The sequence below is a fragment of the Anser brachyrhynchus genome, assembly GCF_964034855.1.
Source record: "Anser brachyrhynchus genome assembly, chromosome: 1".
Lineage (NCBI taxonomy): Eukaryota > Metazoa > Chordata > Aves > Anseriformes > Anatidae > Anser > Anser brachyrhynchus.
The window spans coordinates 157740517-157768062 of record NC_137694.1 but is presented as its reverse complement, the minus strand read 5'-3'; the positions used below and the strand labels follow the sequence as shown (position 1 = coordinate 157768062).

General features: G+C 37.6%; 1 protein-coding gene and 1 long non-coding RNA gene across 5 annotated transcripts in view; one reads left to right on the top strand and one right to left on the bottom strand.

Annotated features, from left to right (window-relative positions):
• GPC6 (glypican 6) overlaps nt 1-27546 on the top strand; it is an 807879-nt gene that overhangs the window by 584119 nt on the left and 196214 nt on the right. For both annotated transcript variants that reach the window (XM_080577232.1, XM_080577233.1), the window contains exon 4: nt 12350-12515. In XM_080577232.1, the coding sequence (XP_080433358.1) occupies nt 12350-12515 (166 nt within the window). The remainder of the gene's footprint in view (nt 1-12349; nt 12516-27546) is intronic.
• Nucleotides 12589-27546, bottom strand: part of LOC308188347 — a 107802-nt gene continuing 92844 nt past the window's right edge. For all 3 annotated transcript variants that reach the window (XR_013945429.1, XR_013945430.1, XR_013945431.1), the window contains one exon: nt 12589-27546. This exon is cut by the window's right edge and continues 13842 nt beyond it. This is a non-coding gene — a long non-coding RNA (uncharacterized lncRNA).

The window sequence follows — 27546 nt, the reverse complement described above, 5'->3', positions numbered from 1 at the left end:
CGTGGATAGTGACGGCCACATCCTGCTCCCCATTCCCCTTCCACCAGCTCAGGGTACTGGGTATCCAGAGAACAACTGGTTTTGCCGCTAAAGACTGAGGCAAAGAAGGCATTAAGCACCTCAGCTTTTTCCTCATGCCTTGTAACTAAGTTTCTCCCCGCATCCAGTAAAGGATGGAGATTCTCCTTAGTCCTCCTTTTGGTGTTGATGTATGCGTAAAATCATTTTTTGTTATCTTTAACCGCAGTAGCCAGATTGAGCTCCAGATGAGCTTTGGCCCTTCTAATTTTGTCCCTACACAGCCTCGCAACAGCCTTATAGTCCTCGTGAGTGGCCCGCCCTCTTTTCCAAAGATTATAAACCCTCTTTTTTCTCCTAAGCTCAAGCCACAACTCTCTGTTCAGCCAGGCTGGTCTTCTTCCACACCAGCTCATCTTTGGGCACATGGGTACAGACCGCTCCTGAGCCATTAAGATTTCCTTCTTGAAGAGTGCCCAGCCTTCCTAGACTCCTCTGCCCTTCAGAATCACCTCCCACGGGACTCTGACAACCAGTGTCCTGAACAGCTCAAAGTCAGCCCTCCAGAAGTCCAAGACAGCAGTTTTACTTGTCCCCTTCCTGGCTTCACCAAGAATAGAGAATTCTATCATTTCATGATCACTCTGCCCGACCACCACATCTCCCGACAGGAGACAGCTCCCAACCACCGCATCTCCCACCAGTCCGTCACTGTTTGTGAACAGAAGGTCTAGCGGGGCACCTCCCCTGGTAGGCTCTCTAACCAGCTGCGTCAGGAAGCTATCTTCCACGCTCTCCAGAAACCTCCTAGACTGCTTTCTCTGGGCTGTGTTGTGCTTCCAGGATATGTCTGGGAAGTTGAAGTCCCCCACGAGAACAAGCGCTGACGATTTCACAACTTCTGCCAGCTGCCTGTAGAACTCCTCATCCGTCTCCTCATCCTGGTTTGGCGGTCTATAACAGACCCCCACCAGGATGCTTGCCTTGTTGGCCTTCCCGCTGACCCTAACCCACAGAGACTCAACCTTATCAGTCCCAGCCTCAAGTTCCACAACATCAAAACACTCTCTAATATAGAGAGCCACACCATCACCCCTTCTGTGCTGCCTGTCCCTTCTGAAGAGCCTATAGCCAGACTTTGCAGCACTCCAGTCATGAGAGTGGTCCCACCACGTTTCTGTGATGGCAACCAAGTCATAGCCTGCCTGCTGCACGATGGCTTCCAGCTCCTCTTGTTTGTTACCCATGCATTAGTGTAGATGCACTTCAGTCGGGCCGTTGCCTTCTCCCCCGGCCTTGCCATTGTTCCTCCTGGCACAACTCCAACAAGCCTTATTTCGGCTCCGTCCCCCTTCTTTCCTAGTTTAAAGCCCTCTCAATGAGCCCTGCCAGCTCTTGGGCTAGGATCCATTTTCCCCTTAGAGATAGGGACCCGTCTGCGGCCATCAGGCCGGATGCTGAGTAAAGCGCCCCATGGTCAAAAAAAAACAAAATTTCTGTGTTGGCACCAGCCTCTGAGCCACGTGTTAATCAGGTGGGCTTTCCGTGTCCACTCTGTACCCCTCCTTGCTATTGTAGGGATGAACGAAAACACCACCTGTACTCCCGCTCCATCCACTAACCGTCCCAGTCCCCTAAAGTCCCGTTTGATAGCCTTCAGGCTTCTCTCTTCAATATTATCACTGCCAGCCTGGACTATCAAAAGCGGATAGTAGTTAGAGGGGTGAACCAGGTTGGGAAGCTTTCTGGCAACATCCCTGACCCTGGCCCCAGGGAGGCAGCAGATTTCCCTATGGGTAGGGTCAGGTCGACAAATAGGGCCCTCTGTTCCCCGGAGAAGGGAGTCGCCTACAACAATTACTCTTCTGTCTTTCTTGGTGGAGGCAGTCTTGAGGCATGGAGTCGACCTCCTTGCCCTAGGTATCCTCCTGGGTAGACTTTCTACCTCATCTTCACCCACCAGTCTCTCAAGCTCTAGGGTCTCAAATCTGTCGTGTACGCACACCTGGGAAGGTGGGGGCGGTAGGGGGGGGTGTCTCCTGCGAGGTCGAGCAGGGACCTGTCTCCACTCCTCCTTAACTCCTAGGTCCCCTCCCTCTGCCCGACAGCGCAGGGGGTCCACCCTCATTTGGGGTGTCTCACCCTGGTACCTCTCCTTCAGGCCTTGTGGGGAGTTGCTCCATACTATCAGTATGCATCTGATAGTATTCTTGAACTTTTTAATTCTTTTGTCAGTGAAGCCTATTTCATTGTTCCCCGCAATGTCTTGCACTGCAAGTCCCTGTAAACAATTTCTTATGTCATAAAACATACAACTTCAATAGACAAGAAGCCTCTGATAAACATTTGGTCCAATACTGTCATTAACAGATCTAAGTCACAGGAAGGGAATATAAGTTGCCCAGTGTATCTTTCTTAGAGCCTTTCAATATGTGAATGCTTCATTTTGGCTACCAAAGTATAGCCAATATCCTCTTCCTGCACTAAAGAGTTAAAGCCCAATATCAGTGTTACACTTAAATTAAGAATAAATTGAGAGTTGCACTCTTCATTTAATTCCTACTGGCATCAAAGCTAAGAGGGTTTTGTTGATGTTAGTGAAGAGTTTCTGTTTAAATATCTGTCCATGTTCAGATTCATACCCTTATATTGCCTATTCATGAATGTTCTAAAATTTTAAAAGCAGTTTATACTTCTGATGTTTATATTTCTGATCTCTATCAGTTTTGCTTACACAATTCTGTTTTCAACCCTGGAAAATTTAGCACATGATTTCCTATTAAACTAAGGCCTTCTTATCTAGTTAAGGCCATAGACATTTCTACATGTACATAAGTACATCATAAGTACAGAAGAAAAAATCATGCTCCTTTTTAGTGAGATTCAGTAAGAAAGCAGAGGGGCTACTTTTCATTAAGAGAGTTTCTTAAAGTTTATGTTCCAGAAGAGATGGTGGGACTTGAAAAGCCAACAGCTGGGAGATCATCTGGGAGTGGAAACAAGAAAATATTTCAAAGATGTCAACGTACTGTATCCAGGTCTGGGGCCTCCAGCAAAAGAAGGATGTGGACCTGTAAGAGTGGGTCCAGAGAAGGGCCATGAAGATGATCAGAGGGCTGGAGCACCTGTCCTATGAAGAAAGGCAGAGAAATTTGCTGTTGTTCAGCCTGGAGAAGAGAAGGCTCTGGGGAGACCTCATTGCAGCTCTTCAGTACTTAAACAGGGCTTATAAAGAGATGGAAAGTGACTTTTTACACAGGCAGAAAATGATGGGACAAAGGGGAATGGTTTTAAACTAAGAAAGGAGAGATTTAGATGACATATTAGGAGGAAATTCTTTACTCAGAGGCACTGGAACAAGTTGCCCGGAGAAGCTGTGGGTGTGCCATCCCTGGAGGTGTTCAAGACTAGGCTGGATAAGGCCCGAGGCAACCTGATTTAGTGGGTGGCATCCCTGACCATGGCAGGGGGGTTGGAACTACGTGATCTTTAATGGTCCCTGTCCATTCTATGATTCTAACGATTTTTCACCTTATCTTTGCACTTGAAATGTTGGAAAAAATAACAGATGGATTCCATACCTCAAATTCTGTTTAACGTAGGTTTGCTTGAATGGCATACAAGAAAGATAAATATTTTTCCAGAAAATTTGGATGGCAGATTTTTCAGCTTAATATTTTATGGAATGTAAAACCCCATGTACTGAAGTCTCTTCTCAGCCTGCACTATTTTCAAAGAAATTCCTGCTTTAATCATTTTAATAATCAAACATTTTTTCTACCCCATTCATTTAAACTGATTATTTCTCTGACATGTAAAATGGGATTTCTGAAGGACGTTATAGTATCTAGATCTAATTGTTCAAACATTTTAGTTTGTAAAAACTTAAATTGTAAAAAAAATAAAATGCTGTGAATCTTCACTCAGAAGTGACTCAAGAGAGAAAAAAAAAATAGCTTTACACAAAATATCCTGTGACTGAAGATTTTCAAGTGATTTTCTAAATTTGGATTTTCTGTATTCAAGTAATTTGATATGCAATTTTCTTAGTTTCCTAAATATAGAAAAAGCTATTCTTTTCCTCTGGATATAGATGTTCCATCTCAATTCAGTAAGCATCTGAACATTTTGTCCTTGTGACTTTTACCCTTGTCTTCCGTGGAGAAATTTAAAATTCCACAACTCATTTCTCCCATAATGATTTACCAATTTAAATGCAGACTCTTGATGTAATCATTTAGACTTGCAGTCTTTGTTTTACTACAGCCAGTTTCAGAATTACATGTATTGATAACTTAGACAAATCACAGATGAGAGTGATACTTATGAGCAGTTTTCAAAATTTCTGGTGCATAACTTTCCTGGTTTTATCTGTCTAAATACCTTTTATAACTTCCTGTTATGTTTCATTTTTTCATCTGTAAAATGGAGGAACAATATTTGTTTGCCTTTTAGAACTGTATCATTACAGGTACACATCTACTGATATACTGAAATGACTGAATAAGTATGAAAAATAGCTCACATTTTAATAAATGTTGGAAAGAAATATAGTTACTATATTTCTCATGATTTCAGAATTATGGATAATGGAAAAGGACATCTCAGTTGGACAATTTCTAAATGTTATTTTTCTTTTAGAAAAAAATACAGTGGTTCCCATGAGTTACAACAGGGTTAGTGCTTAATACTGCGAAACTTGTATCAAGTGGTAAATGTGTAATTTCTTTTTTACATAAAATAACTTTTATAGGGTTCAGCTATTTCCTTTTTTTTTTTCTAATACTTTTAGAGCGTGTTTAACTATGAATTATATATTTTCTAAAGTATTTTATTGGATAGTAAGAAGATATCAAAGTTAGCATTTAGCATTTTTTATCTCATCTTTTTCTTCAGATACATCATCCAAGAATTGTAAGAATCTTGCAGCTGTTTAACTGGCTGTAGTGTTTTACTTTTATTTTGGTATAATTTATGCACAAAGTCAAAGACACTAGTACAAAACCATAGTACTCAAAACAGCTCTTGTACATTTCAGTCATCTGCGATACTGTGAAAGATTTTCTATTTTTATCTTTAGGAAGTTAGTATTAGACTAGGCTTTTAGTTGGTATAAGCAAGTATTCTCAAATTGACCTTCTATGACATAAATTCCCAAATGAGTATGGCTCAGGCTGTATTTCCATTTATATATCAGATTGTGCTGTAAAAGCAGTGAGCTGAGATCTTAGAATCTAAGATCCAGACTGAAACAATGAGCAGTATTTCAATATCTTATGAATATTTCTATGTAGTTCTAATTACATACAGACAGACATATTTTCCATATTTTTCACTGGAATCTGTTGCTTGATATCCAGATTATTAAATGAAATCAGAAGTAATGTAGTGCTCTTGAAAATAGCCAAAATATGAACAAGGAGAAAAACAAATCTCTTGGATCTAGCTGCGAGCAAATCTAGTTTGAAAGAAAAAAAAATTAAAATTAAAATTAAAAAAAAAGAAGAAAATCAACATTACCAGATAAGCTTTATCTGTTTTCCCTAGTTTAAAAACAAACAAAAAAAAAGCCAACAAATCAATAAGGAGTAACTGTAACCTGCTTAGAAGATAGTGTCAAAGATACAGGCGTAGTGAGTGACTGGACTTAAGTGTAGTCTTTGAACTGAATTTAATTAAACTTGAAAGGAAATTAAAAAAGACCTGCACCTCTTAGGTTAAGCTACCTAACAGTTTGCAGCAAAACTGCATAACCTATAAAGTCTACTTCATGGTCCACAGTCTGATCCCAATTACATCAATCTAAATGTTTAATTGAAGTTACAATGGTTTTATTCTTATTTAATGAAATCAGAAAAAAAAAATGTACTTAGGAAGAGCTTCCTCAGTTTTAGCAGGTTGAATGCAATAATGAGCAGTTCTTAAAATAATTAAAAATTATGTTCTTCCTTCTCTTCTGAAATGCATGGGCATCAATTTCTAATACTTATGTCTCGTTTTAATTTAAATAAAATTTGGGGCGAGAAATACTAGAATTAGACTGAAGACCTTTAGGTCAGGAAATGCTAAAATTAGGCTATGGAGTTGTCCACAGATATATTAACTTTCTGTTGGATGAATATGGTAGGATTACTACTCTTAGTGGAGTGTGCATTTCCTCTATATTAGTATGAGACATGATAATGCATTCAAGATCAGACTCTGACCTGGCCACATACATAAGCATTTTATTATTATCACCCTAGTCCTAGTTGAAGCTTTTGAAATAATTAGGCTAGGAACAAAAATATGCTTGGGAAAGAGCTCATTTTTCCATTGAGATTATTAAGTTGGAGATGGAGTACACCGAGAGATAAAAAAATGGCACAAGAATGCCTCAGTTTCTGAGACTGCACCCCATGCCAGGACACAAGACGTCAGGTTGTTGAATGGAGAGCTGGATAATCTAACCAATGCAACAGTGCTAAATACAGGATTCGTTTTAAAACTCTGTCTAATTGCAAGCCACTTATATGGAACTGCAGAAATAGAACACACTGTCTTGTCTTGTAACCTCTCACCCTTTCCCTCTTGTATAAAGCAAAGTGTCTATTACCTCCTCCTCAACACCAGATAGGAATAAGAACTTTCCAACATTTGCCTTATTGTTAATGCATTTATAGAGTTTGTGAGATATAAAATGCAATCCCCTTCTCCTTCCCAGACTATAGGCTATAGGGAAGGTTGTTTAAGTGTAGAGACATTTTAAAAGAGTATCTACTTCATAAGCCAGTTGGCTAGAAATCAGCTTGTTCCTCCAAGCAGTTTTCTCCCAGCTTGTCATGCTAAGGGATGTCTCCATGTGATTCAAAATGAGATTGGTTTCTCTGAGTGCATTGGAAAAGTTGGAAGGTGTCGTGTGTCCTGTTGTGGTCTCTGGGATAGCACTCACACAATCTGGGATGGATTTGTTTTGCTCATACTTGATAGATTTTGTTTTGTGACAAGAAATTACAGGATCTGGACCTAAGCATGGCTTTATACTATGAGTTTAGTTAAATTCAATATTACTTTGGAAAAACACCCCTACTATAGTAACAGACAATACATACCACTAGTTCAGTAAGAAATCTCCTATAAATAAAAATAGAGAAACTGCATGTCAGCGTGTTTGACCCTTCCAAAGGTGACCAGTTGTTTAACCAGTTTTTCAGACTTTTTTATCAGAAAAAAAAAAAAAAGTTTTTTCCCTGACAAAGCCAAGACTTTTGATTATAAAAATAGGCCAGGTACATAACAAAACATGGTCTCTGCAGATGTGTTTTTATGAGATACTACAATTTCATGTTTTCCCCTCCAAAAAAATCTCTCCTCAATTATTTATATTTGCAAGTGCAACAGTGTAAAATCTATCTTCTAGATGAAATAATATTGCTTCAAGAATTTCTGAAAGGGGAAAACAAGTGTTTGGTAATGAAGCCCTTAAGAATCTTGCTTTTTGGGTTGTTTGTTTTTGTTGGTTTCTTTTTTTTGCATCTGTGAAAAAACTTACATTTAGATAAAGATGAAGCTGTCATAAAATGTTACAAAATGAAGTAGCGTAACATGTCCTGTGGCTACCAGGCTCAATCAAAGCTCAGAAGGGTACTTTTCTGACATGCTGCAATCTGTGCATGCTTATACTAAAATGAAGATGTCTTAGTCAGTCAGGGAGACAACATGATATAATTAATGACTCCTCTATAGCAGCTTCCCCAGTTATGTCATTCAATGTGTTCTGATTGATTTATAGAATATGATTTACATAAGGACTAGTTATTTCTAAACTTTGAAATCTATTCAAATTTCACTGCTATGATTAGCATAGAGCCAATTGCAATGCATTTTAAAAAACTAAATAAATAAATAAAACCATATAATAACAAATGTTATTTATAGCAAAACTGATGAAACTCCTCACTGATGAACAGCTTTCTTCAGCAAATGCAGGTTTTGAATAGCTCTGAATGAAACAAATTTTTGCTTTTTGGCTGATCTGCAGAAAAGTATTACTAGCTGTGAGAGATTCTGTGTATAGGTTTTGTGGTTTTATTTTGTTTTTTAGAAGATGGGAAAGAGAAATGGGTTTTGAAAATATATTTCATAGGATTTGCCAGCAGCAAGAAGTAGCAAACCAATATAGATGGTCAAAATGCAACTTTCTGTCATAATCTCATAATTTCATGTGTTCATAGCTTTCAAAAATACTCACACTCTAAGCTGATTTTTTTTATATGCTTGTTCTTTTACTGATATTTCAGAATGTTAGAGCAAAACCTGATTTTTATTTATTTATTTATTTATTTATTCTGCATGAGAGCTGCTGTTAGGGAAAAAAGTCCTGACTATATTCTCTGAAAAAGAAGTTACAAAAAAAGATCAGCTGAAGCTGAGAATTGAAACTTAGCTGCTCACTGGAGGCTGGATTCACAAAGTCTTCAAAACTCTAAATTAACTGATTCACTTTAATGTTTCCCCTTACCACAGTGAGAAGAGTCAGTCACCTAAAGGTACACTAGTACTATAGGTGACAGGGGGATATGGAGCAACATTGAGAAAAGGACTCATTGTGTTCAGGCCACGACTTATTTGTTAGCCCTCCTCCTGGATCTATTTTAAACATCTTTCACTGGATTTCTCCATGCGATGCCTGTGTACTCTTTGGGGGAAGTTCCCCTACAGACACTGCCTCCAGAAGGCTGTATGAACATACCTGTCCTGTTTTGGTCTCCACCTTTCCTTCCAATGCTATCCCAAGTGTAGTCTAAACACTGCCAAACAAAACCTCCTGTCTCACTTCAAATCATGCATCATTATATTTAGCTTCTTGATACTCTAGTCGCCTGCAGTGCTACCTCCTATTATTCCAAACACTCTGAGCTGAAAAATAATGACACAAAATAATTATTACATATAGTCACTCGGGGACCAGGTGGGACCCAGAGCTGTAGTCAAAATACAATGTAGTAGTATTGGATGTGACCAGCTTGGACCAGGAGGTACTAGCCGTAAGCATTGTGAATGTAAGCCAGACCCTGCCGTTTGGCCTCAGATCACTTGGTCCATGTTCATACTTTATTTCACCAGCACAGTAACTTCTGAGACAGACATCTGCAACATCCAGCCTGATCTGTGTTGGTCTATGTCTGAGGCTGATATAGATATATCAGAGGATTCTGTAGAAGCTTTCTCCATTTGCTTTCTGCTTGGAGTCACAGCTTGGCCTCTCACCTTAAAAATGGTGTTACTTCTCTCAAAACAAAAGCAGGGCAACTCCCTTTCTTGTCAAATGCTGTTCATGATACCACCATTTTGTACAGTGGATATTAAAACATTCAGACTAGATCTGAGAGACCTGGGTCCTGCTCATCCTTTTTGAGTAGTAAGAATTTATCCTGACTACCTTGCAGTAGGTGGGTATGTTCTGGTGAAAGCTGTCCTGCAATGCAAAAAGTATTCAAGATTCACTCCACTGTAAATAAATATTCTAACTGGCCCTTAGAGTCCTATCCTAGTAGGTCAGGGATATGATCTGGACCTGTGGCGGAGAAAAACTTGATAACCCAGTTACTTCCCAGACTAAACCTTTGATAAAATGAGGGTCACATAAATATTCATGATATTTGATTGATGTAAATGGAATATAAAAACAAGGACTGTCTTTTGTTCTCTAGCTATGCTTTCCAAGAATGAAATGACTGGGAAATTTTCATGGATGATCAAGATCCCACAGGTATAAGTGCTGTCAGTATGAATACCAAAGTGGGCTTGAGAAGGCACAGATTGGAGAACACTGTGAATTACAGTTGAACTTAAGGGTTACTCAGGTGCCAACAACTTTGTGTTGACAAGACTTCTGGGCATAGGAAAAAGAAAAATTTTAAACATGAAAGAAACTTATAAAACTCTTGGTGACCACAGATAGAAACATGTCTAGCTTTAAACACCATTTTCAAAGTAATTTTGAAGTATCCATCATTAAACATAAGTATTTATATTTTGCTCATATATCCCTTTGGGTACTAATATTTTTGTAAAAAAGGATCTGTTCTAGGTTTGGAGGTATAAAGATAAAAAGTTAAATAAGTGACTCTAAAAAAAAAATTGTTCTGAGAAGTGGAAATAATGAAGATAATCTTTCCTTCAATTTCCACCTTGTATTTGGATTTTCTGGTGTTTAATAAGGTTAAAGTTCTACCTGGTGCTTTTTGAACTCCTGGGACATTAATAGTATCATTCTCCATGAGTATTCTTTGAGTTTTGTGTGGAACTGACCTCATGCTTCAACCTTTTCCTCAATAAAAGTAATAGAGCTTCTCTCCTTTTCTTCTCCCAGTTGTCTGTTTTCAAATAGATGGTAGGATCTTAATGTACTAAGACCTGAAGTCTTCAGTCAAATTTGATTGAAATTGGCCAACATGTTCAAAAGCTATTAGAAATGGATTACTAAATATACTTTCACAAACACCATGATAGTGTTGTGTGAGTAAAGTACATTTCTCTAGGAAACCAAGGCAAAAATCATCTCTGAGCATAGTAGTCAGAAGTATCTGTTCTAATGTTTAACAGAGTCATTTTCATGTAAAAATGTCCAGTGGAAAGAATATATTCAGCATAGTCCTCTAAAAGTCAATGATTTAACACCAAAAAGAGGAAATGAAATCGGGGCGGGGTGGGGGGGGGGTGGGGGAGGAAGCCATTTTAGTACAGTATAAAGCGTATCAGTCAGCTTAGCATGCAGTCAGCAGTGCAGTCAGATTCATACTTTCACCCTCTATTTTAGTACAATTTCCTAGGAATATAGAAAAACAGATCAAATTCATATTAGAAGTGTTGCATTTAATTATAAACTAACAGAATGAGCGAAAGGAGTGTCATTGCTTTGCACTCTCCTGCCCAGAAATTCTCAAATCACTGAGGAACCTGTAGCCCTTCTGTCATTGCTCTAGATTGTCACTCTGACATGGTAAGCATATGCTCCACTGCACCATGACAAGACATTTTGCTAATAGTACCTAACATTCTGCACTTTTAATCCAGGATGGATTATCTGGGCTGAAAACATGTATTATAATAGCACATGTGATTTTTAAAATCTGAGATGAAACAAATAAGGAAATGAGGAGTTAAGGGAAAAAATGTTCACCTAGGGAATGTTAAGTGGTTATCAAATGTAACTAATTTGGACAGTTTAAATTTAGATATGGAGTGAGTTTTCTGTGTATGTCCTCCAGAAGATGATTTATCCTATCCTTCAATAGAAGGGATAAAGAAACCACCCCAAAAAAAGACCTATTTCTCTCCATGGGATATGGAAGACATTACTGAATAGATGTCTAGCATTATGATAACTAAAAAAATGAGAGAAAAGATCCTATCATTAGAGATAATGGAGAAGCCTTGTGAGAAAAACCTTTCTCTAACCTGTATGCTCCCTTTCCAGGAAATCCATACTCTTCTAGTGCAAACTGTAGTTCATATCACTATAAATTTATCTCTACATACTGCTTTCTTCTGTCAGCTATGCCCAATGTTAATGACTTTGACTTAAAACCCTAAACGCATTGTCTCCATTGGCTCTGATGGCTGTTCTAAGCTCATTATGTTCAGCCATGTTGTGATATACTGATATACTGATACATAAATTGAAACACATTCGACTATTGTCTGTACAATATTTTTCTGCCTTTTTTTTTTGATTTTTAATTCCTTCTTGAGATAGTGAAAGATTAAGCCATACAGAAATCCATGTCTAATCTCTTTATGAAGTTGCCTAAGAAGATAGAAGGGTATTTTTGTCTGAAAACAGGATGATATCCCTTTATCAAGGTGCAGTTCTGAATAATTTTATAGAAATAATCAGGATTATTCTGGATGTACAATGCTTTAATAAAGAAAAAAACTCTGATCCAGTGTGACTGGCAGTTCTAGCTTGAGTGAGAAGAGTGGTGGATCTCCTCAGCATCTTCTATGTTAGGATCAGTCAGTTTCTGTCCAACTTACTTCCTGGAAGTTTTTCCTTCATGTTCTAGTAGATTTTGTGTGGGAGGGCTGGGGTAGAAAGCACTGCCATCAGGAGAGGAGTGTTCATTTTTGCATTCCTGAAAGTCACTGCTGGCTGTATGAAATGAAGATAATTGGTAGGAACTGATTAGTCTCGTAGGAGGGTGTTATTTAGGGTTGAGCTCTTCTCACAAATTGTCCCTTCTGCGCTTATTGCTTGAGAGGCATAATCTCAGCGACCCCAGCATTCACAGAGCAGGAGATTGATTTCCTCCTTTTTCTTTTTCTTTCCCCCCATCAAACTCTGCAGGTCAGTCCCACCCCAGGGTGCATCCGGGCGTTAATGAAGATGTTGTACTGCCCTTACTGCAGAGGACTTCCCACTGTGAAACCTTGCAACAACTATTGCCTCAATGTAATGAAGGGCTGCCTAGCAAATCAGGCTGATTTGGATACTGAGTGGAATCTGTTCATAGGTAAGAGGAGTTTAAATATTAGTGGAAGGAAATGCTGGTAATATCAAACATCTGCAGAATTTTGAGAGGTTAGAAGATGCTGTTGGTCAATATTTGCAATGAATCAATTGTAGATGCATCTCACTTTCTAACTGACCTTCCTGGCTTGCAGTAAAAAAAAAAAAAAAAAAAAAAAAAACAAAACCTTCCACCCTAGAGCCAGTCATATTTCATATTTCAAAAGGATTGGTGTGGTGTTACAGGTTCTGAGTTGAATTATTATACGATATGTGAAACATTGAGAAAGCTTTGGTTGAGGATACGATAACAAGCTTAACATGGCAGAAATAACATGCACTACAACTGAAAACAAGGTTCTTGCAAACTGATAATAACAAGCAAGATGATAATATCATATAAGATCCATTTAACATAAATTACAACAGCTGCTTTTCTTGATTATGGTAGTATAGAAGCAAAAAACTAAAAGTTACATACATGAGAAATTATTAATTCCCTGTTCACAGTTAAAATATGTTAATGTCTCCATTTCAGTGTGCTGAATAGAAATACCAAACATACAAGCAGAATGTTAGTATGGAGTATAGAAAATGTCTTTAAGGAAAACTGCTATTACAGTTTTATTCATATAATTCTTCACTCAAGTAAACTAATAAACAAAGAAAGAAATCTCCTTTAATAGCCATTCAGATATCCTGGAGCAAAAGAACTCCCTGAAGAGTAACATTTAAAAAGAAATAAGGTCTTCAAATTGCTTTTGATCATATATAGTACAAGGATAGGATGAGGAATTAGCGAAGGCTAATGATAATATAGAAAGAACAGAAGCAGCTAGTTACATCAACCCCTAATGAGCATCCTGGGCTAAACCAGATTTTTGGAAAACAAAAGCAGATGGAAAACATGGCATATACCTCTCAATATAACTAAAGAAAGCAAATATTGTTTTCTACTCTTGGAAAGACAAAATATGAGCAATCTCATTTTGCTAATTTCAAACCCCACTGACCAATGTGACATTGAAAGCATGACTCTGACTCACACATGGATTTTCACTTTACTCATCACAGAAGTGGTAGAAAATGGATAAGGAGAAGAAACCAGGATGAGAAAATGAATTAGAGTATGCGAAATGACAAACAGTATTGGGTGTGCTATTAAAATAGCATAAGCAAAAATGCAAATAACAATAATAAACAAGTGGTGCAAATAGACATGCATTCTCAGTCCCTTGTACTTGTTAAAGGAGCTGTCACAGGAAGCAACACTGTATGGAGGGATACCTGTGGGATTACTGATGTGAAAGGAGGAGTCAGTTCACCATCAGAAAACTAAATATTAACTGATGAGAAAGCAATGCTGACCTATTAAACGTATCATGAAAACTACTTTCACTTTGATGATAAAGAGAAAGCTGAATTGTGACTAATTCTAATCAAAGAAAATGTAGGCTTTTAGAAATATATATATATAAATTAAAATAAGCAACAGAGTTTTTATTAAGGTAAGCACCTCTTCAAATCAAAAACTGGAAGGTAAAATTTCAGGTCTTAGGATTTTCTTTTCTGGTGCTTTGAATTCATTGAGAGAGCTGGGCAGGATAAGTTTTGTTTTAAAGAAGTGTGGAAATGGTTACTGATTCAGATTTTCAAAGTCTTTGATGTGAAGCCCTTGTCTTCATCGATGTCTCTCACATTTTGATTGTTCCGGCTCTCAGAAAAGCAAAACTGCATAAAAGCTTGTATATTTTGTTAAAATATAGTGCTAATTTATTAAATACCATGTAAAACACTAAGTGCTTCCTAAAGGCAAGCAGACTGCTATGCAATTATCCCCTCAGGTCAGTGATGACAAGGCAGTATAAAGCACTAATACATCAAGACATTTTTTCTCTTTCTTCTACCTATACAACTTTCCCTGTACAAATTGATAGAAGAAGGAATAGAGAAGGTGAGATAGACATTTTCCTGTGTTTGGAAAAGGTATTCTGTTTTATCCCATTTTGTGAGACCTCTGACAGCTTTGCTGAGGGTGAGGGTCCTTAGTCCTTCCTTTATAAAAGATTGAAATGCAGCAAGTTATCTCTGTCTCTGACAGCTGTCAGAGGCTTTCTAATAACACATGCAATTCCCTTAGTACTAAACACAACAAAACTTCTACTCACTGAATTAAAACGAATGGCAGCACTTTACAGCACCACTGAGCTATGAAAGATTGGAAAGTATGCATGAGCAGTTTTTATTCCTGTTCCAATGTTAGGAACCATGCACTAGGCAAAAAAAATAATAATTTTGTGCACCAACAGTCCCTGCGTAGGCAGGAATCCCAAATGTTAGTGCATATTCATACACAACAAGATAAATTTTCTTAGCTTATAATCTGTGTATTGCAAGGTCATTTTGGCAAAAGTTGGTATTGGGAAAAAACTCTGATGTGTTTGTTACTAACCAAGCAAATAGTGTAATTTAGACTGCATATTCTGGTATTGTTTTGTAGTTACTCTAGTTGTCCAGCAACAACTAAAATCTACAAGTGAGGAGGAGCAGTGGAAAGTAAATGGGCTCTCTGACAACAGGATGTGTTAACATGTTCCACCTAGTTTATAACTGCAAAAGTCAGAACTGAAATCACATTTATATAGCACTAATAAATCTTACATTTACTTTTAAAGCTAAGGAGAGTAGGACAACTTCCCCTAAACATCTGGTGCTTTCCAAGGTTTTATAGACTGTGAAAATTGGTAAGAGGTGAAACAGCTGCAGCAGCGTGACACGCGGTTTGTTATATTCTTCTTTTTTGTGTCACCTTAAGGTCTGTGTCCTTTTTGTGTAACATTTCACTACAGGGTTTTTGTATTTTGCTGTTTTCATTACTGCATAATAAAAGCCAAATATAACACATCCTGTTCAAGCAGAATTCCTACGAATATCAGAATTTTGCCTGAGAAAAAAAGACATAGTCATTAATAACTATATTATAATTATAAAACCATAATGATTAAATGCTTCTTCCAGGTACCTATAAAATATTTAAGAGATAAATCAGTCACACTAACTTCAAAAAATGTATATTTTGAGAAAGCTTGCTTTTGATGTTTTGCCTCTGAGTTACCCCTCATAATCTCCTTTGCATCAGTCTCAGGCAAAGTTAGCAAAGGAAAGATAAAAAGGATGAGTAGAGGAACTGCACTGCTAAGGAAGGAGATTGCCTCAGGGGAGGAGCTGACTGATTCCGTGGAATGGGGAAAAGAAGATTTTCTCTAGGTCCCATGTCCCAACAGATACAGTCAAAATTATACTTCTTTCCATGGAGCTATAGCAATTAACAGTGATAAGGATCAAGGACCCCACCATTTATTCCATCATGGAAACACAGAAGAGACAATGTGGAAGCTATTCCCACTTACAAAGATTTGAAACCTATCTATCTTAGGGAATTAAATTCAATTTTAATAATACCGTTACTCATCTTTCTTTAGCAACCCTTTTTTACAGTCCCCATTTCTGCCTTGAGGTTCTTTCAACTGCTCTTTGTCTCAGGCAGGCATGTCAGCCAAGGAATTAGCTCCCCTTGGTGGGCACCACACTTTTCCTTGGTGCCCTCATTCAGCTTCAGAAGTAACACCTGCAGAAAGATGGTTTCCATGTAGGAATCTGCACCTCTCATTCTGATCATTGACTCAGGATGGCAAAGTGGCTGTTTGCTTTCTGCAGGATTTCTTTCTCAATCAGCGGTAGGTTTAACTTTCTTCTGTCTTGAGACAAAAATGTAGATGAGACTAAATCTGAGTGTAAAGCAAGACTGTGAGCCAAATATGATACCCCTTACTTTATTCAGCTCAGCAAAATAGTAAAAATACAGATAGTTGTTTAAATCACAGCAATGATTGTACTTGGGCTTATTTTGTAGACATCTAAAATAAATCATAAATGCTCTGATGCTGCATTTAGTAACAGTCTACGCTAGTGCAGTGCCTGTTTAGATCATATTTGCTTTGCTGCAGTCCGTGGAGGTTTGTCACTTTGTCACTACATGGCTATTTATAGCAGCAGAAATTACAAGTTTGGTTTGTGTTTGGTTTTTGTTTTTAGTTTTTGTTGGTTTTTTTTTTGGTTGGTTGGTTAGTGTTTTTTCTAGGAACCACTGAACAGTAAATTAGGCATGCCTTGACTTTTCTCCTTTGTTTTAGTAGAAGGAAGACTGGGGTAAACTCTTCAGGAGTTGTGCAGTAACAGAAATGTCCAAGTGGCTGTGAATCTGATTTCTTAAGGCACAGCTCAGGACCACATCCTTGTCTGTGAAAAAGAGCCAAGGGGATCCTGCACTAGTTCATGGTCACAACTGAATAGCAAGCAGTTTTGTTAGTAGTATATTCAATATTTGATAAGTTCTGTAGTGTAGCAAGGCAGATCACTCTGTGATGTGCCCAAACTGTAGTTTTCAAGGCCAGCAAAGCTAGCATCCAGGCTCAGAGAGCCAGAGCCATCTCTTACTGCCAGCATCCTGCTATACTTCATCCACAGAAAATCATACCTTCAAGGTTTCAGCAAAAGCTTCTCCTGCCAGTCTTGAAATTAGTTCACTTACTGTCTGTGCAGCAGCTCTGAACTACTAATAAACTTTTTCATTGCTGTGCTTTAAAAATCCTTTTTTTTCCTCCCCATCAGTATGACTCAGACACTTACCTTAGGAGACCTCTTGAGATAGAGCATACCATGCAATCTCCATTATAGCGACTCAATCGTTTTAAGTAAAACTCCCCATCAAAACCTTAACTACTTACTCCTAATGAAAGCTTTAGAGTGATGAAAATATGCAATCAATTTTATTTACTGCTTACAAAAGCCCTCAGGACTGTGTGTTTTCTAGTTCCATGTACAAGCATAAGGATAAATATTTTCCTATTAAAGCTTCAAAAGACCACCCAGATCTGTTTCCTGTTACTAGCTTATTATGAGAATAACTGTGCTCTTCAAGAATCACATTGGTTCATGAAAAAAAAAAAAAAAAAAAAAAAAAGGAAAAATTCTTGCTCCTGCTTGATGATAGTAAGTAAGAGCTAAAAAAAGGATTTTATCAACTCTGGTTACCTGGCACTTGAATTTCTTCCCTCTGCCGCCCTCATCTGTAATCACTGTATGCTGTGATATTTGTTATATGTTAGCTTCTCTCAAGAACTCAGGGAGAATAAAATAACTGATATCATTCCCTCCATGGAGAAGCACTGCAGAAGATTCCTGGGGTGCCACTTCTCCAAATTCAGAGCTTCTGGTAGAAATTTTTGCATTTTGACTTGATGGAGAGTGAGTACTTGCAAACAAAAAATAAAATTTCATATGAAAACTGATCACGTTCATAGTTAGGGCAGCCTACAAATCAAAATGTATAAAGACTTATGTCCTGATTTCAGCTAGGATAGAGTTAATTTTCTTCCTAGTAGGTGGTACAGTGCTGTGTTTGGGATTTAGGATGAGAATAATGCTGCTAACACACCAATGTTTTAGTTGTAGCAGAGCAGTGCTTACAGAGCCAAGGACTTTTCTGTTTCTTATGCTGTCCTGCCAGCGAGGAGGCTGGGGATGCACCAGGAGCTGGGAGGAGACACAGCCAGGACAGCTGGCCCAGGCTGGCCAGAGGGATATCCAATACTGTATGGCGCCATGCTAAACAATAAAATTGAGGACACTGCTGCTCAGGGTGTACTGGGCACCAGTCAGCGTGTGGTGAGCAATTGCATTGTGCAGCACTTGTTTTGTATATTCCTTTATCATTATTGCTGTTACTATTATTTTCCCTTCCTTTTCTGCCCTATTAAACCATCTTTATCTCAAACCATGATTTTTTACCTTTTTTTAAAAAATTCTGTCCCCCATCCCACTGGCAGGGAGAGGGTGTGGTTGAAGCAAATGGCTGTGCAGTGCGTAGCTGTCTGCCAGGTTAAACCACAGCATCTTATTTTCAGTTACTGTCAAGTTACTAAACATTTAATCATTCAGGATAAAATCATCCTTTCTTGCTTTCTTCCTGAATTTCTTAGAGAAAGTCTAGTGCCTCCAGAGCTGGAGAAGTAATATTTTCTTTAAGCCTCCCGTCTATGTACACTATAGCAGTTATTATTTTACACTGATCACTCTTCCCTTAGTTGAAGTGGCAATGTATGTTGGATAGCTGTAAAGGTTCTGGAGTGCAATCCTGATTATCAATGACAAAAAAATGGTATCTGTAGTTTCAATTTTTTTTCTCCACTTTAGCTTATTTTTCCCAAAAGCAAGAGAAAATTGGTAGAATACTGTGTTGTGTGTTACAACTGCAAATGCAGTTGTTCAAAAAGTTAAGAACTAGACTTGTGGACATAAATCTAATGTTCTTTATGGAAAATAAATAAATATATAAATAAAAAGTATACTTTAAGCCCACTAGTCTCCACAATGTATAGGCAGCCACACTAAAAGGAATTTGCAGTGATATTAAAGAGCAAGACTTAACATAAAACACTTTATATCAGCTCAGGATAAAGATGTGTAGTTAAAAAAAACAGTGAGTCCAACTTGATGATATCTAATTAAAAGATTACAGCATTATCATTTTAAAATTCTCCAATAAGCAGCAGCCTTCACAATTTTCCCTTTGTTTTCCACTTGTTTTCCAGAAATACAAAATCACCGCCTATGGCTTGTGCTTGGGCAGAGCATGTAGGAGCACCCCTGAAATACAGGGACTATCACTATTCACTGAGCAAAATAACAATGCATAGAAGAGGGAAACTATTTGCTTTTTCTCTGCTGTTTCTCTTTGCTCAGAAGCATAAAGCACAACCTGGGCAAGTAATTCGTCAGATGGTAATGAATTCAGCCTGAGAGCAGCTCTCTGAAGTTGCAGGACTGCCAGCAGCATGCAAATAACACTAGCACTTGCCTGCATCTTAAACTCTACTTACCCTGCTAAACCTCTGAACCTCCCCACTGGGGCAATACAATTTCTTGCAAACAGCTCACAGAATCCAGTGCCTTGTATATTTGCTTTAGGATGTGTCACTGAAGAAGAAGGTTCTCTTCTGTGTTACTAAGGGGATCATCCGCTCCAATTACAGCTTGAAGAGGGTTGGGGCTCATCTGGCTTGATTTTACTGTTTGTTGACACCACCAGCAGCTCTTCACTAGGACGATGCATACTGGAAGGATGCTAATAGCATCACTCAGGGGGATTCTCAAGAACTGTTATTGCTGAAGAGGGGCTGTAGATATCTGAAGATGCAGATGATTAGTTGAATGATAGCAGCTTCTTTGACTCCTTAGCTTTAACTGGACTTACAGAAATGAACTATGGTGAGTAATTATGCCACCTCTGCTAAGGACAGAAATGTGGTAGTGTATATGAAACATGTCATCTGTCATCATGCCACTTGACAGCTGCAAATACAGGATCAAATTCAGCAGTCTTGGAACTCTGTCTTTGCCATCCTTATGCAATACACCTGAATTGTGTGATTTCTGAATTTGCGGGAAAAAGCTTTTCAAAGTTTGAAGTGGTATTGCATGCTCAGAGTTTTCACCAGGCACAGTGGGGCCCTAAGTCAACTACAGCATTTATGTGCTACAGCTAAAGTATCATTTGAAAATAATTGTACAGATCAGAATTGTCAAAAAAAAAAGTCTAAAAGATTTTATAATGAAACTATAATACATAAGTGATGACTTTTTAGTTCCATTTTCAGTCCTTATCTCCAATTCCCTCAAATCACTATACATCAAAGTAAAACGACAGGCTAGTATACATACACTCCGTTTGGAGGCTTCAAGGAACAGCAAATTCCTCTGTTTATATTCAGAAGTGCTGGGGAAGCTGTTTTGCCACTGCCCTTCAAAAAGGTCTGAATGAACACAGTGGTGTTATGTGAAACCTTGTTAGAAAGAGGAGACTATGTTAATTATTAATTAATTGAATATTGCATGATTCAAACATACTTTATTTTGTACTTTTCCAAGTCCATAGCTGTACTGTCTCAGGAGAATTCTTGCTTTCAGAAGTGTAATAAACAGTACTGCTCTTTCTGTCCTAGGTTACCATGTATATTAACAGCTCCAAAGAGTTTTTTCTTCAGTGAAGGAATTGATCTTACAATTAAATATTCTCATGTGGGCTACATCTCTGTTTACCTGTAGGGGCAACAGACAGGCACTTCACTGTGCCAATCTCCCCATTTCACAGGCCAGGGACCAGCTGAGAAATACTGTGCCTTGTAGCTGTCTTGTTTCTCTTCTGTTTTGGGGGATTTGGGGCACTCAGTCTCTCTGGAATATGAGATGAGGGGGTGAATGGAGAGTACATCCAGACTCCAGAACTTGTTCTTGCTCATAACGTTCAGTTACCAGAAAGAGCTACTTCAGTGTAGGTGGGGTTTCTTTTGCAGGAATACAAAAGCAGCAGATGAATGTGACTTTTTTCCTCTTTCTGCAGAAGCAGAACATTTACAAAGTGTTGTTTTTGTTGTTGTTGTTGTTTGTTTGTTTGTTTGTTTGTTTAATTGCTGTGAAGAAATATTTTAAAAGAAAAAGTCTTTCTATTCCGCTGCACAGATGACTTGCAGAACAAAATCAAGAGTCATAGTCCTGAATTTAGACTGTTTGAAGATAGTGCATGCAAGTATAATTTAGGATTTAATTAAAATACAGAACTGAGGAACTGTTTGTTGTTTCTAGCTGTAGTTGGACAAGCTGGAACACCATACCCAAACTGTAGCTGATACACATCTCATATGTAAACATATCTGGTTTAACAGCCCATTTGTATACCTCACTCCTTCCCTTTTCAAAGTCTGCTTTGTGTAAGTAGTTTTTATTACCCTTTGGCAAGTAAAGAATTTAGAAGGAACTATTTTTGCAAGAATTATGTTGGGGAATGGAACACGTTCTTCATATATTACTGATATTTATTGAAGGATAAAATCTGAAGTATTTTTTTCCCAAACAGAAATAAACAGAAATAAGTTTAATTTAAGAAAACTTAGTTAAGCCCTAGAGTAAGAAGTACATTATTTTGAACAATATAAAAAAAAATTATATTAATTATTAATTAATTACATATTTTAGTTATCCATTTGCTCTGGCCAATTGATTTACCAACTATTTCAGATTTTCTAAGGTCTGTATTAGAAATAAATGTCAAATTATATTCTCCATTATTCAAATAAATGTAATGTAGAGATGCAAGTAACTAAGAGAAATTTTTTTTCCACAGCAAGAAAACACACTACCTTACTACTATCAGAAAACTTGGGAATATTTGAAAATGCTTTACTGTGGTTATTATACAATATCAACAAAAGATGATGGGTGCAAATCCCTGATCTCTATGATGTCAAAGCAAAACGCTATTGACTTGCTTTGGGCTATTGCCTGATGAAGGTTAACTCATGAGGTATTTAGGCTTTTCCTAGTATCGCTGCTTTATGTTATTTTATTCCTTAAAGATGAGTAAGATTCAATTTGACATTTCTGAAAGAATGAAAACTCAATCCAGAAAGAATGCAAATGTGTAGAAAAGCTCTAGTTTTGAGTTTAGACTCTTTTAGACCCTAGTAGTCTAAATCACTAAATTTCTTTACTTCAACTGCTTATACAAGTCTTTTCTGAGCAACAAATAAATGACTGTATATCGTCAAAAGCTCTGAACCTTGTTAGCAATATGGCAAAAGCTACTCAAATATTTAATTTTGTATGGCTATCATACTAAGGACATAAATTCCCTGATGTAAACAAAATATATATATATATTTTTCCCCTGTGAATTTCTTTCTTGCAATATCTGTCTACCCTCCATTTCTTCTCATAAAGATTTTTATTTTTTTCCTGATGCATTAGTTAGTCAAGAAAACAGATTTTTCCTACTTTCTCTCTGCCTTACTGATGAAAAGTCTTACCATTCCCATAGTCAAGAAAGCTATTTTGGCCTAGAGTGATATGAGAGAGCTGGTATGGCCAAAATTCATTGAGCTTTTTTGCAGTGGTAAAATCTGAATGCATTCTGATGCATTTAGAAGGTGATATGAAGGTAATATGAAAAACTCAGCTCTTATATTTCTTATTTCTCTGTGTTACTCAGTGTCACCTGCCCTGTAATATAGCATTCAACACCCCTTAATGTCATTTATATTGCAAGTTAACCTATGGGAGTTTAAACTCCCATGACATGCATTTTTCATTTAGCCACCAGAAGCAAATACTGAACTTTCCATGTCAGTAGTAACTCACCTTCGTAATATCACACTTCAATTTGCAACAGCAATAAAGAGCCTTTCTATCTGTCTTGTCTTGTTAACTCTTAAAATACATATAACCATGTAGGAAAAAGTAGCAGCTTGAAAAATGAAGAATGAAATTTTGGTTCCACTGGGTGTTTATTACTGACCTTAAAAGGATCAAAATTTTCAACCAAGTTTTGCAGCTTACTGTAACATTGTGAAATGAGATGAAGGTCAGTGTTCATTTTCAGTGGGTAGGTCATAACAGCATCTTGCACTTAGCTCAACTGTAGGATGAGACGAAAACAATCACAAAACTGTAGTAAACAGAACAGTGCCAAAAAGTCAAGAAGTTTTCCTGAACGTGAGCCAATAAAACATACAGCACTCACAACTAGCTAACTTGAATTTCATAGATGAAATGATACATAAAAATCTTCCAGATTTTGCCTTTCTAATAAAACTTAGAGGATCATACCTACATTTAGTTATACTTAGCATCCTTATTTTAATACAAAGGTTAAGGGAAGCTGATAAACAGGATAGAGGCTGTCTCTGCTATCAGAAAGTAAGAATGACAGTTCTGGCACTCGTATCTACAGTTTGTAATTTCTGTTTCATTTATACACTTGAAAGAAGGATTTTTATGTATTTCTCATGACAAATTTAAAATGAATCTAGGAATATTTTGTTAGTTGAAACTGCTGATATCTGCAGTGCTGGAAGCATTCCCTAAATCAGGTTTTCCTTTTCATACTACACTTTCGGTTAGCTCCAATTGAAATGGTTCTGTTCTCTTCCTACATTTGGGGAGATTTTCTGTCACAAAAACCTTTCTCTGGGAAAGGTTTTCTCTTTTCATGAGAGATGTCTGCTCCAACCTATGCTGGCTAAAAACACATTTTGGTAATACGAAAATTCTCTATTCCAGATATTAATAAATGACATTCTCATTTCAGCAAGATGACTGCACTCAGATAAATCACTTTTGAATTATTAGAAAGTTATGAGTATTTTCATAATATTATTTTGACTGTCTTCTCTATATATGATTAATTTATTCTTACAATATCTTTTAATCTTTTATTGACATAAGTGCATATTATATTTGTGTTGTTCAAATGTAGATGCCAGAAAAATACATATAAAATCCAGTCATCTGACTAATGTGTATTTGGAAGAGTGTATATGTAAATTATTTTAAAAAATTACTAGGATGCAAAACTATGGTAATGATATGCTAACACATTTTAAGAAGCCTCTTTGACGTTTCAGTTGTGATCAATCTTCTCTATGAAAGTTTAATAAAACCTTAAGAAAAGTTTATTCAGGTTGAAATTGGGAGGGACAGCACGGCAGAACTTTAGCTGATGCAAATCATTTAATACTGGAAACATGGCAGTAGACAATGCATAAAGATCTAATTCCACTGATATTGAATGTATCTTTCAAAAAATAATTCCCTAAAGAAATTCATTTTGTCAATTTATTTGTTACTGAATGAGAAGGAAAGCAAATGCTTATTTTTCTTTCTGTGAAAGCACCTTAAGGCTCCCCATCTATATCCAGTTCAGGCAGAAAAAAATCTCTCAGTGCTAAAATTTGGGGAGTTTTTTCTCCCTTTACAAAAGTAGAGTTGCTGCTTAAAGTACAAGGTAAGGGTACTGTTTTACATAGGTTTTCAAGCTTGATTCACATATATTTGAAATCTGGCAATATTAAACCCAATTGTAGTCCCAGATACACTTTAGATGAAGATACTTCTGTTCCAACTTGCCGTAGTCCTCATTGCCATAGTTCAAGCCAAACTGGTTACTAGACATGAGCTCTAGGTACCTACTCTTTATACAGGGAAAGAAACAATCAGGTAAACATAACTTGCACTTTTTGAAGAATAAACAATCTAAGAGTGAAAAAAAAAAAAAAGAAAAAAAAAGACAGGTTACAAACAGTTTTTTTTTTTTGCCCAAAGTATATTATATATAATTATAATTTTTATTTTCTCCTTATTTCACACTCAGCACATTTGGAACTGTAATAGGCCCAAATTGTGTAAAGTGTTGTGACTTTATAGTATGGTTTAAGTGTGGCGGTATGCTCCCTCTGGCCAACCCAACTTGACCTTTAACCCTTAACCCTGCCTGGGTGATAACCATCAGTGGAGGCGACAATGAATGTGTCTGGTCATGATAGCTGAACAGGGCTCAAGGTGGATTCGGGGGAGATAGATCCAATGGCTAGCGGAGCATGCACCAACCATATGGCTGGTATGCAAATATGACTAGTAGTCAATCATCTTACCCCATAAACAGGGCACAGCCCAGAACTCGTGGAGCCTTTCTGTACTGCAGCAGGCTGCACACCTGGATCTTCCCCTTGAGCAGGGACACCTCTCAAGGTAACCCCCTGAGGTCAAGACATTCCTTACCTGTGACAGATACTTACCTTGTTGAAACTGTGCTAATAATTTGCTAAGCATGCTGAAACTTTGTAATCTTAGCTAAGTGATATAACAGATAGATTGTGCATATAATCCTTTAGGCATAAACCATTAAAACTGGGATTAGGATAGGATCGGGTTGTATCTAGATTCCTGGGAGTTTGGACAACAAAAGGTTCTCTGTTCTGAACTTCATGACTCAACATGAGGATCTCCTTGACACTTTTATTCTGACCCTGTCTTCTATGCAGTAAGTAAGTGACCTTGCCATCATGAATCTTTTTAAGGTTGTATTTACCATTAGAATTTAAATCATTGTATTATTCACAATTAAGCTTAGCTAAATTACTATTTTCATTAATAAATATATTGCTGCTTCTCTCTTACAAGTGAAGTGTATAATTCCTTTAGTGACAGTAAGTGGCAGGAATGCAGCCGTTTTCAGCTGGTGCCAGTATATACAGTTTCATTGTTGTTTGTGGGTTTCTTTCCACTTGTGCTTACCTCTTAGATGTTCAGTGTTCCATATATATATGCAAAGCATATTGCATGTAGGAGTCTTGTACTATAGCTTAATCAATGCTGTAGGAAATGTGTTTCTATTTGCCACAATTCTTTACTTATTTTTCTAAAAGCATTTTATTTGGTTGTAGCTTTCAGCTCCTGGATCCTCAGAGAAGTGTTTAAATTGAAGAACATTGCATTTGCTATTAATTAAAATAATAAGCATTTATAGAAGGATAATCTCTCTGTTTTTTCATTTTGAACTTGGTCACAAAATCTGTGTCAGAAGTCACTTCTGTTCAAATTTTGAATGTTAGTCTATAAACCTACACAAAGTTTGAGAGATCTAAGAATATCATAAAATGTAAACATTTCTGCAAAAAGTCAGTCTTCATTTACCTCATCTGATATTTTAGTATTCTGTTATAGCAATTACTATTATATGTAGTACTTTATTTGCAGATGGTACCATAACAGTTTTTGTTTGGTTGGTTGGTTGTTTTTTTGTTTGTTTGTTTCTTTGTTTTTGAAAAGCAGCCCCTTAGTATAGCCTACGTATATGTGCTAAGCTGCTGTAAAAGAGAGAAATGACACCCAGACCTCAGATATACTGGCTTTCAGGAGGGGAGGACGATAGATTTTCTCTATTTCTAAAACTACCTTCAGTTCAGAGTAGAACTCAGGGTAAGCTGAAAGACCTTCAGCTTAGAAGTATTATTCTAAGCACTGAAGATCCCTAATGTGAGCATGAAAAAATAATTAGTTTTTCACTTAGTCCTAAGTGTTTTTCAATGCTTATAGAAATCATAGAATCATAGGATGGCTTGGGTTGGAGGGGACCTTAAAGACCACCTAGTTCCAACCCCCCTTGCCAAGGACAGGGATGCCACCGATTAGATCAGGTTGCTCAAAGTCCAACCTGGCTTTGAACGCTTCCAGGTATGGGGCACAGCTTTTCTGGGCAACTTGTTCCAGTGCCTCACCACCCTGAGTAAAGAATTTCTTCCTAATATCTGATCTAAATCTACCCATTTTTACTTTAAAACCATTATTACTTGTCCTATCATTACACTCCCTAACAAAGAGTCCCTTCCCCACTTTCGTGTAGGCCTCCTTTAAGTACTGGAAGGCCACTATAAGTTCTCCCCGGAGTCTTCTCTTCTCTGGGCTAAAAAAAACAACTCTCTCAGCCTGTCTTCATAGGAGAGGTGCTCCAGCCCTTTGATCACCTTCACGATCTAGACTCAGTCTCTCAATGAGTTCTCCCAGCCTGTGTTCTTGTCTGTGATTGCCCCAACTCAGGTTCAGCACCCTGCACTTGAACCTCATGAACCTCATGAGGTTCACGTGGGCCCACTTCCCAAGCTTGTCCAGGTCCCTTTGTATGGCATCCCTTCCTTCTGTTGTATCAACTGCACCACTCAGCTTGTTGTCATCTGCAAATTTGATGAGGGTACACTCGATCCCATTGTCTATGTCATTGATAAGATATTAAACAGAATCAGTCCCAAGATGTCCCAAGAGGGACACGGCACATCACCAGCCTCCACCCAGACATAAAACCATTGACCACAACTCTCCCAGTGTGGCCTTCAAGCCAATTCCTTATCCACTGAATGGTCCACCCATCAAATCCATATCTCTCCAGTTGAGACATAGGGATGTTGTGTGGGACCATGTCAAAGGTCTTACAAAAATACAGGCAGATAACACCAGTTGGTCTTTCCTTGTCAACCGAGGCAGTTACTCTGTCATATAAGGCCACTAGACCTTCTGGTGAGGCACTATTTGCCCTTGATGAAGCCATGATGGCTGGCTGGCTCGGATCACCTCCTAGTCTTTAACAT